The 15,749-nt window shown below is 39.4% G+C and overlaps 1 protein-coding gene across 1 annotated transcript in view; it reads left to right on the plus strand.

Annotated features, from left to right (window-relative positions):
* Positions 1–15,749, plus strand: part of epha6 (eph receptor A6) — a 241,189-nt gene that overhangs the window by 182,032 nt on the left and 43,408 nt on the right. Inside the window, exon 6 of the mRNA XM_061723794.1 lies at positions 12,262–12,386. Within this exon, the coding sequence (XP_061579778.1) occupies positions 12,262–12,386 (125 nt within the window). The remainder of the gene's footprint in view (positions 1–12,261; positions 12,387–15,749) is intronic.

A 15,749-nucleotide genomic window follows, 5' to 3' on the forward strand; every position in this document is an offset into this window, starting at 1 on the left:
AACTGCATTGTCCCTATCAACTAAACCAATAAATAAATAAATAAAAAAATATGCAAAATCAACACAAACTTCAACACAGCATTTTCCTTTACTCCAAAGGAAAGCAGGAAACTGTGACCTTTGATACATTTAATGGATTTGCGAGTGACCACTCAAAACAGAGATTGCATTAGTCTACGATATAGTCCAGCGGTCCTTGGCGACCTGTTCACACAGCTGTGTGTCAGAGTTGTGAATTTTATTCCAGGATGGTTGACTTTGACAGCAGGCTTACATATAGAAGGCCCTGCTTAAAAATCGCTCCAAAGGAAAGCGTGTTCCACTGCAATAAGTCTGCCATGGGTGCTACAGCAGGGTCTGCTGCTATTTATACTCCAACTCAGCAGCAGTGGCACTTCACTGCTCTCTCTGTGTTCTCACACTGAGATGGGAACTGAAATTTGAAATGGAAAGTGTGAATTCTATACTGTCATTTGGTGATAACTATATTTATCTGTAACAAGTCAAAGCTGCTTTTTGTCCCATATTTGATTCGTGTGTGAAGAACTTCCTGAGACAGCCATGAAATGTTAAGATAAGATTTATTTTTCTTGAATCCTCTCTTTAGATTTATTATTATCATCATCACCATCAATGATAAAAACCATCCACAATTTTATCAATGAGTGATCCGATAAGCTCAATCAAGGATGTGAAGATGCTAAGGACAAGTCCCTACAGCATCCAGCAACTACTTAATTATCCTTTGAATAAATTGATGTAACATGGTCATGTCAAGGTGCACAAAGGGCTAAAATCCAAGCGCCTTTGTACGAGTCGCACTTTCAAAATAGTTAATGCTAATGTGATTGGCTTCACCTTTTCATGCATTCGGGCTTCGGTTGTAATTAGTGGATCAAGAATGGTGCATAAATCTGTCTGTGTTCACGGAGGTGAAGTTAATTTAGTTTCGTTATTTCAGTCATCATAAGTTATCTGTACAGACATGCCAATAATAATGAAAGCTAACAAAAACAAAAAAAAGGTTTAAATGTCTAAAATTCTTAGTTATCTAGGTTAAATAAGCTTTAAACATTAAATTAGCACAAAATAACCAAAACCTGAATCAAAGGTTTCCAAAACATTAATTTAAATGCTTTTAAGAAAAGGAAGGTGGACAATTGGAGCTCTTTTGATAATAGTTTGTTTGATAAAAATAGTTCCTTATGACAAACAGCAATAGATAACTCAGTTGTTCTTCTTTACATTTTTAATGCAAATTATGTAACAAATATGTCTGACAGCAGTGGTGGGCTGTCAGGGCCAGAAAGGCCTTCTCTGCTGGCCTAACATAACCAGAAATCATGATCATAATTATGATAAAGGTTAATTTCATTTTTTATTTACTTTCCCTAAATATCTAAAAGTATTTATAATCACTTCATGTTATATTATGCTCCTTCCAGTCCTCTTGTTTTTAGGTTAGAGTTTTTATCCAATCATAATTCAGCTATCTTATGTTGGCTGTATGAAATCTGCCCGGGCCTTCACAATCAACAGTTCACTTACAGTCTGTGCACTGTAAGTGAACGGGCAAATACAGTTGACAGACAGTTGCGATAGCCAATCAGATCATGAGTTGTGTCTGTAAAGCCCTGTAGCTATTCTCACATTGAACATGACATTTACTGTGATTGGATATCGATACTTGCTAGTTTGAGCCACGGCACTGCGATTCAGATAAATAGATTTTTCGGGAACATGGTCTTTTTGGTGACTGCAAACATTTTATTTATTTTTTTCACGTTTAATATGTTTTTATAATTTATTTAGTTCATAGCAAATTCATAATAACAAACTAAAATGACAAATATACTGAAAATGGACCAAAAGAATCTTGCCCTTCTGCAATATATGTAAATAATCTGGCGCATTGGCGCAGCTGTGTTGTTGTACTCAAAGCAACAGGTCACAGAAAGCCGTGATACGTGACGTTTTGACATGAAAACGTTTTTTCACAAAGAGACTTGTTTATTGTGTCGCTGTCGCCAAAGCAAGGCCGTCTTGTTAGTGTCTTTCTGATATTAAACTGCGATTTTGCAATTTGTTGTACAATCGTGTTAAAGCTTGCTTATTCTTTGTGGACCCATTTAATACAATTTTTTGGAAATATTTTTAAACACGCTTTTATTTTTAAGTTTTGACAGTAGCATACCAGATATGTTTTAATTGCTGATGCGGGTTTGTTGATTTTTAAAATGCGCCGGATAATAGCCCATTTTGTACACAACTGAGGTGAGGCAATGCCTAGTAGTACTTAAGTGTGTTTCTAACAACTCTCCAGTCCTGGTGTTATAAATGCTGGCATAATGAAAGGTATTTATTTACTAAGTTGGACACTACTGAAGGCCTAAGTGTGAAATGCACTGCCTGCCACTGTCTGACAGACAGAGGCATTTGCAGCTTTTTGGGTTTCCTTGATAATATTCTGTTTATCTTATAAGTGCAGTGTGATGAGGGTTGTAAAAAATCTTTTAAGGTGTGATGATACATAAATCGGTTCCACTTTAAGAAGAAAACAGGCTAGATTTGTTAATTTAAAGCTCAGTTGAGCAAGCAAATTAAATCTAGTTAGCTGAAGCCACCTGAACTAGTCCATGAGGACCAAAGTTTTAAAAAATCATTCATTCTGACTTTGTAGTTAAGTATGCTTATAACACAGATAGCATGTCATTGATGGATAATGTATGTGCTTTATAGTCATGTATTTAAATTTTACTTCTTAGTTGGCTAGAATTAAAGACATTTCATCTTATTTTTCTCCAGATATTGACAATTGGCTGAGCTTGTAGCAGAGAGCCTTCTGGTGACGATGGAGACATCTAGAAACAGTCCGGACAATTGGTGTTTTCTATATTGTTGCTCTGGATACGTTTTATGTTTCTGTGTGTTCTTTTACTTGGTGTTAAAAGTTGAAAAAGTTTGAAACTCCATTACATAAACCTATGAATTAATATATTGTATATAGAGGGAATGAAAACAAATTTTTATTTAAATGCACGGAAGGAATATTGTATCAAAAAGTAATTTATAATGTAAAATGGAGGCTGGTTAAGTTCCTGCTAATGTTGAAAGCAAATCCGCACCCTTGAGCTCAGTCTTACGAGCTTGTAAAGACGTGGGCAGATAACCTGAACAAAATATTATATTACAAAGGATAATTTATGATAAAACAAATGTGCAAGCTGTGGAGAAATGCATGTGCATTTATTCAAAACAACAGAAAATGGTGGTTTTAACGGCATTATACTGTAAAAAGATGCACGTTCTGACGTACATATGTCCTTGTCACTTTCCGGTACTGAATGCTTAGTTTCAACCATAATGAAGCTTTTAAGTAGAAGTGTGAGAAATGGAGAGGGTGTTAAGGACAGGGACCGGCAGGGAAATCAGCTGTCAGCAGCCAGATACTTCCGTTCTTCTCATTAATTACTTTTGGGGAAAGAGAAGTGGAGGCCAAATTAGTATTGATTGTGGTGGGCCAGTATAGGGCCAGTTTCACTGGCCTTTCTCACACGTCATTGCCTCTCCTCATCCCCATTAAGTGAGAACAAGAGGGATCAGTGGCAAGCTGAGACCTTATTAAAGACAGGACCTCGGAGTGGCAGACAGGCTAGCTAGCACACAAACCTTCTCGATGTGAAAGTAGGCAACACTTCTTTTCTATTTGTATCCATCCATCTTTTAATCCCCTTTCCACTGCTTTGGTGCAGACTGTCAATAAGAGGATAAAAGTTTAAATGTAGTGGGTTAGTTTAAAGTCAGAACCTGTCCATTGTCAGACTTCATCCCACTGGATTTCTTTGATTTCTTTGTCTTTTGTTTTTCTTTTTTTTACCTCTGTTTCCTCAGTCCATGCCTGAAAGTCACAGCAGAAGAGTATTAATGGTTCAGAGCTCACCAAAAGGAGCTTTTTTTTCCTTTTTGCTTTTTCTCTCTACTACCGCAACCCATGCTTTTGTTGCGTGACTGATGATTTTAATTACCTGTTAACTCCCTGTACTCAGCAGATCCACATGATAAATGGTCCGAAAGGCTGTTAAAGCCACCATCTGGATGGGGAAATGGAACTTTTCCACACTGTCATACAAAAGACAAGCACAGCAGCGGGGGTGGATTGCAGGTGTGCCTAAGGGAGAACATGAAACTGTCCCAGTTTAGATGGAGTTGACTGCTATTTAGTGTCACACGGGTCACATCAATTTTTCTCTTGTGGAATTCCAGAGAGCCACTTTGTGGCTCTCTGGAAGAGGAGGTCCATATCACTACAGTAGGGGGAAAGATTGCTGCAGGAAATTGGACAACAAATTACTGCATTTTACATGGACACTGTAGCCGAGAATGTGGAGGAAGGAAAATGTAGCAACAATGAAATCAAATCAAAGCAGGCATTATGTACAAATGGACAGGTGGTATGTGAGGTCCAGCATGGTCAGAAGCTATGAAAACAAATAGTGAAGATAAAGTGTAAAGCAGTATGGAAACACAATATAAATTCTTCTGATATATTTTAGAGATGCACCAATCGAATGGCAACCGATCATAATCGGCCGATAGTGCCCCTATCGGTTTTGAATTCATATGCCTTGATCGTCAGCCGCTTTTTGTTGTAGAAGACATCGGGTTTAAACGCGTCGTTAGTTGCTTGGATCCACGGTACGCTCTGCAGAGTCGTGAATATTTCACCGATTAATGCCCACGGAGTTATACAAACTACTGTATATACAGTCACATCCAAGGCCTTATGCAGGACGACAATCGTGTCAGTCGGCGTCACAAGTGACATTTGGAGTTGTAGTGTGTCACTCACACTCACAAGAGTTTTGTGGGTCACACGCAGCGGATACGATCGCTAAAGCTTTCGTAAAGCTTTCATAATTCATTTTTTATTTTAAGATGTAATTCCTTTTTCCACAGGAAAACTAAGGTTTATAGTTTACAGCTTGTATCAACTCTAAGAGTGACATGTCTACTGTTGTCTGTGTTGGTGCACATGTTGTGTTGTGCATATAATTATTACCACAAGAAAGCTTAAGCTAGTAAGCTACACTTACTCTTTGTAAGCGGAGTCCAAGTCGTCTCTAAGAGTCTACAGGGTGAAATATTGCACATTGCCTCAGCCTGCAATAAAACAGTGGTCAATTAATGATACTTTCTCATCACCTAATTTTGATACCTAATAATACAATGTCAGTGTTGTGTACATGAGACAACAATATTGAAGAATTTATGGATTTCACACTGTGATCGGTGATCAGCAATATTGGGATCGGCAGATACTTTTGGTAATCGGCCCATAAAATCCTGATTGGTGCATCTCTAATGTATTTATGGAAACGCTGCAGAAAACAAACACTTATTGGTGTGAAGGCTAGAATCAACATATGTTGTGCCAAGAAATCAGTTTTTATATAAATTCTATATTTTCTTGGTTTAAAAGTTGCTTATGGCAACTCATTATGCACATATGGAAGTAAATACCTGAATGATGAAAAGGAATGGTGTTGAATATCTCTGATTTAATTTTGACCTGACCCTCAAAGGGAAAAGCAAAACAGAAAATTAATATGGAAAAAGTCCTTACTGCACCCTTTTATTTCCTCTTTTCAGGCCCTCCCCAGATGATCATAAACATGATCTATAAAATATTAGAATAAATAGAAAATCATCAGTTTGGGTATGTACACATACTGTAGTTTTCTTCCTTTCTTTTAACCAGATGATCTTGTTTAGTCTTTTCAGGGTTTATTTTCTTCTTCAAGTTGTTCTTTATGGGCTAACCTGACTTTTTTTTTTTTTTGCTCCTTGGTAATAAACCTTTGTTCTGTCAGCTTCTTTAATGTTTTTAAAACCATCAAACAAATTAACCACAGGGCAATCCTTAAAAAAATCCTTGAAAAAAGTGAAAAGAAAGGGGCAAGGAGATTGAAAAATGCCTGACCAGTGATTCCTCAAATCAAATATCTTTCACTGGCCCATTGATAAATAGATCTGGATTGTAATTTAAACTCCTGCTGAAACTACAGTCAAGTGAATAAGACGTTTAGCAATTCCTCTAAAATTGCCAGACAGGTGATTGTTGCTATTTGCTGACTTGGACAGTGTCTGTAGCATCCACTGGTTTGCCTGGAGGTTGCCAGCTAACCCTTGGAAATGCTGCACAATGCTCCTGGGAAACTTGGCAACTGTTTGTAATGTTTTCTACTTGTCAAGATTAATTTATTCTGCAGAAAGATGAACTCCACATTGTTTGGAATCAACACTATAACCCTTCCCATATTATTGGACAGCAACATACACTTGTGTCATACACTTGATGCTCCTTGGCATCATGGGAGCACACGCCTGTCTTAAATTTTTTGGAGAGGGGACCAAACCACTTTCCTACAACTTGGAGTGAATCATGTTGTCAAGATGAACACAAGCGACATACACCTGTGTTTGCTACATGGCAACTTCTCATCGAGTTGTATATAAGTCAAATGGGAAATACAGTTTATTGTTGTGATATAAACTAAAGAAAATAAAGACAATAACCAAACAAATATGATTAAAAAGCATACAACTTGGATATGTAACTGTTTTGCATGTAGATTGAACACAGAATGAACGACATATTAAGAAAGTCAAGTTATCTATTTTTCTTGCTACTTTCACACTAAACTAAGCAAATTACCTGTAGAATATATATCTTCCTATTTGATTAACAATACATCAGGAGTTGTTGATTTATTGTCATAACACATATTGTCATAACACATAAGCTATTCATTCTTAAATACATACATTGTAAAAAAGTGGACAATTGTTCAAACATATGGCACAAATACAGAAGAAAATAGACAGATCTCACAAAGATGTAGACCCTGATTGTTAAACAGTTTTAGCTCCCTTGCTGTATTTCGAAGTCACACTCTATAATTACACTCAAACCTCAAAAGCTCATTTAGCTGGTGGCAGGTCTCTGTGGTGTCTGCATGTATACAGAGCACAAGGTCCCCAGCGCTCTAGGAGTGACCTCCAGTTTTAATAAAGTGTAATGATGATGATAGTCCCCTAAGCCACAAAACCATGCCACTCCTGTTTCGTCTCATAGTTTGTCAGGGATGCACACACAGTACCAGTTAATCACTGACTAAACATGCCATTCCTTCAGCTGATTATTTGAAGTCCCAGCAGGAACGTTGGAGATGGCTGGGAAGTGCTGCAAAGGCATCTTCTGCACTTCACACCGACAGGCAGTGCTGGAAACTGAATCGAATGGTGTTTGAATTGAAATAATGTAAATCAAACTGAAGCAAAGTCAATTTTTAGCAGTGCTGTTGCTCACATTTGTGTGTTTGCAGCCACAAATCTTCTTTTATTCTACCATGAAAACACACACTCAATGACCAGACTGGATCTGACATGAGACAAACGCAACCAGACATCTAGAGAGGAAGCGTATCAATATGACTGTTGTAAACAAGAGCACCCAAATCGTGTTTGTGTTCCTCTTGCACTCTATCTCTTTATCAGCATTGAATCACTGGGGTGTTAGGACATCGTTTAAGCCCTCACACAGCATCAATGCTGCCTCTATTGATTTTTTTAAACAGTTAATGGAAGCCTTCAGGGCAGGAAAGCTAATTAAAATCATATGCAGGTCAAGCTCATTTAAAGACTCCCCATTAGTTTGTGTTGAGCTTAACCACGCTCGACTGAAAAATCCATCCACGGGGTATCATAATTGACTGGTGTTTCTAATGGCTTTCCAGTTCTCCTTCATCCCAGAGAAAGATAGGGAGTTCCTCTGGCAGATTGCATGCAGCAGGTTTAATAACCCACAAACAAAATCATTAAAGACAATTGGCGTGTGTCCTGTGTCCTTAAAGTATCTTGCCACTGCCTGGAGAAGGTGTCAAGTTTTCAAAGGCAGGAGGCCGTTGGTAATAAACAATATGCCTTTTAGACAGAAAACATGATGCACTCACTATGTGTGATCTCTAAAATAGGGCTTTAGCATGGACAAAAAGTAGTTGTTGCTTTTGTATAATTGCTGTCAGAAGGAAAGTCTGCAATCTTTTGACATCTAGGCAGAGCTGCTCCATTTCTATTGGTAATTATTTTTGTCCACATGCACAATGGTCACCAACAAATACATTGTTGTTATGTGTCAGCTCTCAGCATTATTTTCACTTTTCTTGGAAGTGTATACTTCTTTATTTATTTCCACTAATCATGTGAGGCTCACTGTGCAAGGCTGATTTGGATCTGTGAGTCAGAAGGGGATTAAACTTGGGCTGGGTTTACTGTTTCCTGTCGAGGGACAATATGCTAACAGCAGATGCCAACAATCTTGCTGTGTCTGAGTTTGATGGCTCCGCAACATGACTCTTGCCACAGACCCCATCACCAGCGCCACCACTGTTAGGCCCAGCTGGCATCAGCAGCAGAGGAAACCCTGCATTGTCACGGCTTCAACAGAGCAGTTCATTAGAGAGAGTTGGATCAGATAATATCCCCCTGAGATGAATTTTCTCTGCCATTGTGAATAGATGAGGAGGAGGTGAATAGGAGGAGTGAAATACTTATATGAGAGCTAATATGTAGGGGGAAAAAACATAATAAGATGTCATCAGCTTTGGCTTTTTTTACTCCCTGAAAAGTGGGGGTTATTTTCCCCTTCAGTTGTTCCAAATCTTTGTTTAAAATTTACAAAAAAAAGTGCTCATATGCACGTGTGTAGGCACGCACACGGTCTGCCCTTTTAGCTTAGTGATTATGCTAATATTATGAGCTATTTCAAGTCACGCATGACATTATGTTGTTGAGGTTTCACTCGCATTTCAGACTACTGACCAAATTTTAAATGCCTATTAAGGTGGCAGTTATTAAGGAGAAGCCAACCATTAAAATGCATTTAATGTAAAAGTGACTGTTGCTCAATACTAAACGCTGCATCGTGCACCTCAGTGGCGCTCTATTCATATTTCATCGGCCACCAAGTTTTAAGTTTGCTTGATTGATTGCATGTTTTAGGCCTTGGCAGTCATTTTAATCGAGTCTTAGTCAAGTGAATAATGGTCCCTGCAGTTTGCAAAGATTTATTTTCTATCCTCAAAGAAGCACAACATGTTCAGGAACACTATTCTCTATATGTTCTTGCACCTATTCTAACATCAGTTCTTACAATTTCAGCCCAAAATGAAAAGTTATGCCCAAGCAAAACCAGCAATAACTTTAATTTAAAGGACACACACAATAATCTGGCTCTAAGAGCTTTCCTGCCATGCCCCCTTTTGGATGGAGAATGAAAAACGTCTTTGATATTGCTTTATGCTTCCTATTTCACTAATAAGGACTATTTCCCCATGCTGAATGTGAAGAGAGGTTTGACTCAAGTATCGCAAAATAAGAAGCAAAGGACAGAGGGGAAGGATAAACAGGTGTTCACGTTCAGCTTCTTCCAGCAGATGAATATTACTGGTTTCTCAGCCCTTGGCTAACAAGCTTAAACCCCCACAGCCCATAACTCTCATCACATCTAACACCTGACCCCAGACACCATCACTTTCTTCCCTAATAAACCCCCAAACTCTACAATAAACCTCCATCCTGGATCATTCACTTTTTCCCTGAACCCAAAGCTTCCACCTCCGTTTACTCAGGTTCAGTCACACTGAGGTCTGCAAACAGCTTCCCCAGGCATGCTATTGCAAAGTAAGTGATGGAATAGAATGAGAGTCATCATTTCACTTTGAATCCATATAATGAGGCAGCTCTGTGATATTAGATGAAATAATTTATAGTAATGACTCCCAAGCCAGTTGTACCTGCTGACCTCTCTTGGGAGCTCAGTGCAATTATTTACCCAGCACAAAGTCCTAAAAAAAAAAAGGCTCATGCACTCCGGTCCAGAAAGGGAACATATAACTTGTTCAAGGTATTTTCAATTAAAGTTAGAAGAACTCATTGGAGAGGGAGATGACTATGTGGGTGTTTTTCATACTTGAAAAGTAATAAAAAAGATTGAGTATAAGCCTGGCTCTGTGATAATTCACAGATCACAATCGCCGTTGTCAAAGACAGATGTCAAGACACTCAACTGAGTATTTATACTGTCTACCTGTAGTCTCTGTGTTGCAGGTATGCTCTCAAGAAGCTCTTCATTCTGTATTTAGTGCATGTTCTTCTTGTCTCTGCTCATTGGGGCCATCTGGTTCTCCACTACAAGACTAAGAGACAACGACATTAACATTGTGAAGCTTTTCTTAAATTAAGAGCTAGTTAAGTGGTAACATCACTATCCATTTGCTGTAATAAAGTGAGCGTTCTGCTGTTTACCAGTAACGTTGAGGGTGATCATCATTTGTAGCTGTGTATGCTAATAGCTGGATGTATTTTTAGTGTGTAATGCCAAACCAGCATTGGGTAATAAACAACAACACGCTGCATTACCTTCCATTTACTCCAAGTCAGAAATCTTTCTTCCCTGAAGGCACTGATGAACACGTAATAGCAGCGCTTAAAGTGGGTGCACAAAGAGTGTATTAATATTAAAAAGGAGACACACTATATTAAATCCTTTTTTCACTATCTGACATAACTTCCAGAAGTCTCAGTGAATCTTTGTGACATGCTCCTAGATATACATTTTCAAAGTTTACTTTTCAACCATGTCTGTGCACCACTCTTCATAGCAGTGAAGAGTAGTAGAAGTGAAGAAGTAAAGAAAATTGCAGTTCCTTGACCGATCACTAGGGCCTGGTTTCAGACGCAAGTCCATCCATCCATCCATTTTCTATACCCGCTTTATCCTTTGCAGGGTAATGGGGTCTGCTGGAGCCTATCCCAGCTCATCACAGGCGAGAGGCAGGGGTTCACTCGCCAGTCTATCGCAGGGCCACATATATACAAACAACCAGTCACACTCACACCTACGGGCAATTTAGAATCATCAATTAACCTACTACGCATGTTTTTGGACTGTGGGAGGAAGCCGGAGTACCCGGAGGGAACCCACGCAAGCACAGGGAGAACATGCAAACTCCACACAGAAAGACCCCCGCCGGGCCAGGGAGTCGAACCGGGAACCTTCTTGCTGTGAGGCAACAGTGCTAACCACCAAGCCACCGTGCTGCCCCAGACACAAGTCAATTTCCACAAAAAAAAAATGTCAGTGATTTTGGTTTGCAAAGCTAGGTTTCCGATAACAGAGCACAGTCATATAAACGAATATTAATCACTTGCGTTTAAGCTCCAGCGGCACATATTTTTGATGTTTCGGTACTGACATCTGAAATAAGGGACGTTGGGACAGATTTAATCACAATTGAATGAAGGTAATGTTAGGGTGCTTTCACACCTGTCCCTTTTGGAGCAGTTGTTCCGGAACAGGGAGCGTTTCCCCCTAAAGATCGGTTCGTTTGGTATATCTGAACACAGCAATCACGCTCGGAAACGGCACAAAACAAGTGAGCCGAGATCACCTAGGAGAGGTGGTCTCGGCCCGATTCCATTCGAGACCTGAAGCGGTTCATTTTTTTAATTTGTAGTGAGAACATAATCGACACAGCAACCGACACAACTCCATTCATTGTGTATGTGCTACCGGCGCAAGGAGAAGAGTCGGCGAGGCCTCCACCACCTTCTCTCTTATTGGACGTGCCGAGATGTTGTCACAGCGCGGCACGGGGAACTTAAAACATTTTCAATTCGGGCAGGGTTTGCGCAGCGTAAACGCCGCGGCAGGCGGCCTCTCGCCTGGGATCACCGGCGGCGGTCTGCGCTTTGCGCCCTCTCTGTGAAAGGGGCTTGTTGTTTATCCCGGGGTGCGGAAGAGGAAACTCCTCCCACGTTAATTTCTGACCAATCACAGAACAGCTGGTTCGCGCATGGCATTTGTTAACAGCTTTGAACCGCTACAGACGCTTGCCTTGTGAACACAAACCCCACAAACGAGAAACAAAACAACTGTATCGATTTATTCCCTGAATCAGAAACAAAACAAACGGGCCACAGGTGTGAAAGCACCCTTAATTAGCTTCCCTGGTTAGCATGACCTATGCCAGCCAAACCAAAATAGAAAATAGAAATCCTTTTTACAGCTGATGACACTGACTGTGTACAAATACATCTGGTCCAAACCTGTAACCTTAGAAGTTACAGGTCTTATCAAAGTCAAAAGAGTCGCAGTTAAATGTATTAACTGTTTGTTTTATGTGTGTGTTTTTAACCAAGGTCCATCTCTGGTGGGAGCTTTAAAGAAGGACTGGGCTTCTCCGAACAGCATCGCTCTCTCCTGGCAGCAACCTGAAGAGACAACGCTTCCAATCCTCGACTATGAAGTCAAATATTATGAGAAGGTACAAGAGCACCCTGTATGTTATTAAATAGAGAGCTATTCCTTACAGTGGCAAGATAATTAGATCATTCAGTTCTTCTCTGGTGTGATGATTACAGCGGTGTGTCAATGATTTATTTTTATTCTGTTTTAGCTGTAGGGGGAAAACAAAAGTATCTCCAAAAGCTTTGAAACTCTTAAAGTCTTTTATTCATAAAGAAGAACAGAAATATGTTGTTTTTATGATTACAAAAAAATATCAAATATCACTCCTAACATGAATGATTGGAACCAATATCCCTGCATAGATATTTAGAATAAATACAGACTAAACTTAATTTAACTTCTGGATAGAGACTACTTTTTTTTTTATTTTTAAGTACAATTTTACAAAAACCTAGCTGTAATTGGTGTGGACATTTCTTGCCAGTGATAAGGCCATACTGTCGGCTCAGTGAGTGTAAATAAAGAGAGCTATGTTTGTAGAAAAAGGATGCCAAGGCGAATAAATAAAATACTTTACGTGTGTTAACCACCTTAGAGGGCTCATCATGCTTTGAGTTTTTGTTGCAGGCAGTGACACAAAAAACGCTTCACTTTGGGACATTATAATGCGTATAAAGAAACAAGCAAAATTCTGAAAGCAAATATAAAGCCTAAAAGATGTGGAGGGATTGTCTTTCCCAAACAAAAACATAAATACACTTTAAAGGGGACCTATTATGGCAACTAATACCTATTTTAAACAGGCCTTGAATGTCTTAAAAACAAGCTTTTTATTTTTTTTGCTAAATAAATTAGAAATTCAGCCTCTGAGCCATGTCTTTATCTTCCCATTCTCTAACCTCATTGGCCCGGTTTCCCAGATCAGTTAAGTAGTTCTTAACAGTTAAGTAGTTCTTTCACAGGCTCCTTAAGATGGTTTGAAAGAAGTCTTTCGCTGTTAAGAACTACTTAACTGATCTGGGAAACCGGGCCATTATCTATTTAGAATTCTGAGTGGGCGGGGAGGCTATGATAATGAGGCTCTGTGCTGATTGGCTGCCTCAATGACGCGATACACCGCTACGAAAAAATGGCGGAAGCTCTGGCCGGCAGAGTTAGTTGTGGGCGTGGTTTCACGCATCGGAGGCCAACCGATGTAAATCGTGCCCGTCGTCACGTAACGACGGGCGCAGAATCTGAATGGCTCATAGAAGCCACATCACACTGGATGGCTCATCCGGGCGGCTGTACAGACACTGCAGAATTTGGTTGCTTTCCTCCTTCTCTGAGTTGGCAGGCTGAGAGGAGACCACTTTATATGTTAAATATTAAAGCAATAATGATAATAATTATAAAGTTATAATGTTAAAGCAAGAAAAAAACGTGTTTTTCATAATAGGTCCCCTTTAAAATCGAGATGAGACTGCCTTAAAAACATGCAAGCTAAAGATTTTAGCATGGGCTTCACAATCCCTTTGCCTCAATTTAACACCCCTCAATGACAGAAAGAAGGAAATAAGGCAATCTTTAACTTCATGACTGTTGTAAATCCAGAAATCTTAAATCTACTTAGCTATTCACAGTAAAATATTCAGCAGAACATCTGGTGGTTGGCCTGTATTATAACTGTGCCATAAAATTATCTATTGCCTCCCATTTGTATTCCCCTAAGCAACCGCAGGCTTAAAAAAGGAGTCCCTTACTAGAATGTAGCCTGAAGGCAGAGCTTACGGTACCAACAGCTGGCATAGTGCAACAGTGAATTTAAAAGCTCTTAACAAACTTGTCTGCTGCAACGTTGATGTAGCGAGAGATAAGTGAAATAGAAGATACTAGTCTGAGAATGAAACAAATACAACCTTAATGATCAATGTCTGATGGCATAGCACATGAATATATACTGTAGTTTATTTAACTACATCTAAACCAAAATGCAGAGGCACAGTGTAACTATGTAAACTATGTACACCAGATGATCATTAGCGCTCGCAGAATTAACTTGGATTTCCCTCAGGACCAATAAAGTATTTATCCTTCTCTCCATCTAAAGATTTAGCGAATGGTGACATTTGTCTTTCACATCATTTTGGAAGGATATTTGCGTGCTCTTTTAACAATTTTCCTTTACTTTGTTATGGTGTTCAGACATTCATATATGGACGGCATTTCTTAAAGCAGCTCAAAGAAACCTTTGCTATTTTTGGTTCAGCGGGGCCCTTCAAATCTGAGTGTTACGTCGTGTTTACAATCCAATCCAAGATTTACTCTTGTTTGCTCACTTGCTTGATTTATTTTTCTTCCATCCCTGATTTCTTGAGTTTCTTATTCACCTCTGCTGGGAAGTCCCCTGTAGCCCTGTGAGTACTTCAATTGCTGATAAAGTGTGACATAATGCTGCAGAGCAATTGGAGTCCAGAGTTATTTTGGGTGGTGTTTGCCCATTATAAGGATGGGAGCCTATGAGAGCAAGACCACAGTTCCTAACAGTAATTAAATAGTCTGTCAAATGAATTTGTAGCTTAATTTATCATGAAAAAGCTAATATCTGTTGCTTTAAGCATTTACACCTGGACTTTGAGTGGCTCGTTGGAAAACCTTGAGTCTTTTCTTTTTCATCTATTCTGATGTAGAGTTGCTGGGGTGGAGTGCTGCACCTGTCATCCAGATTACTCCATATTTGACTAGTATAGTTATAAAGGAGTTCAAGGTGCACAGATCCGATGGCATCAACACAAATCCAAATTATCATACCTCTGCGCCGTGCTTGACAACTGGTATGAGGTTTTTGTGCTGTTTTACATGTGCAGACATCTCTTTTGGTCCCATTTGACCTAAAGACGTTGCTCCCGAAGTCTAGCAGTTTCTCCACATCCCACTTTGCAAACATGTGCTTTTATTTATTATGATATAGAAGAGTCTTTCTTCTGGCAGTCATTCCAAGCAATTCATACTTTTGTCATCTTTTTTTTAATGTTGGCATGAACTTTAATGTATTTTAAATAAGTTTAATATAACCAGTGTTGGGTGTAACGGGTGTTACTTTGTTGGGTGTTACTTTGTAGCGCGTTACTTTAATGAGATTACATTCGCCAGTAACGCAGTAATGTAACGCGTTACAGTTGTAATTTGGGTAATCCCGTTATAGTTACTCTAAGACAAAAAAAAATACTTTAAGCTTTTCGGCTACATGTAGAACGGGAGAACAGAAAAGAAAATCAAACTTGCCTTTCATGCGTCTTCCCCGTGTTGCGCAACACTTGTCTCACTTAAGGCTGATTTATGGTCCCGCGTTAAATCGACGCAGACCTACGGCGTAGGGTACGCGGCGACGCACAACGTACGGTGCGCGTCGCCGCGTACCTTACGCCGTAAGTTCTGCGTTGGTGTAACGCAGAACCAT

The sequence above is a fragment of the Cololabis saira genome, chromosome 6 (assembly GCF_033807715.1).
Source record: "Cololabis saira isolate AMF1-May2022 chromosome 6, fColSai1.1, whole genome shotgun sequence".
Classification (NCBI taxonomy): Eukaryota; Metazoa; Chordata; class Actinopteri; order Beloniformes; family Belonidae; genus Cololabis; species Cololabis saira.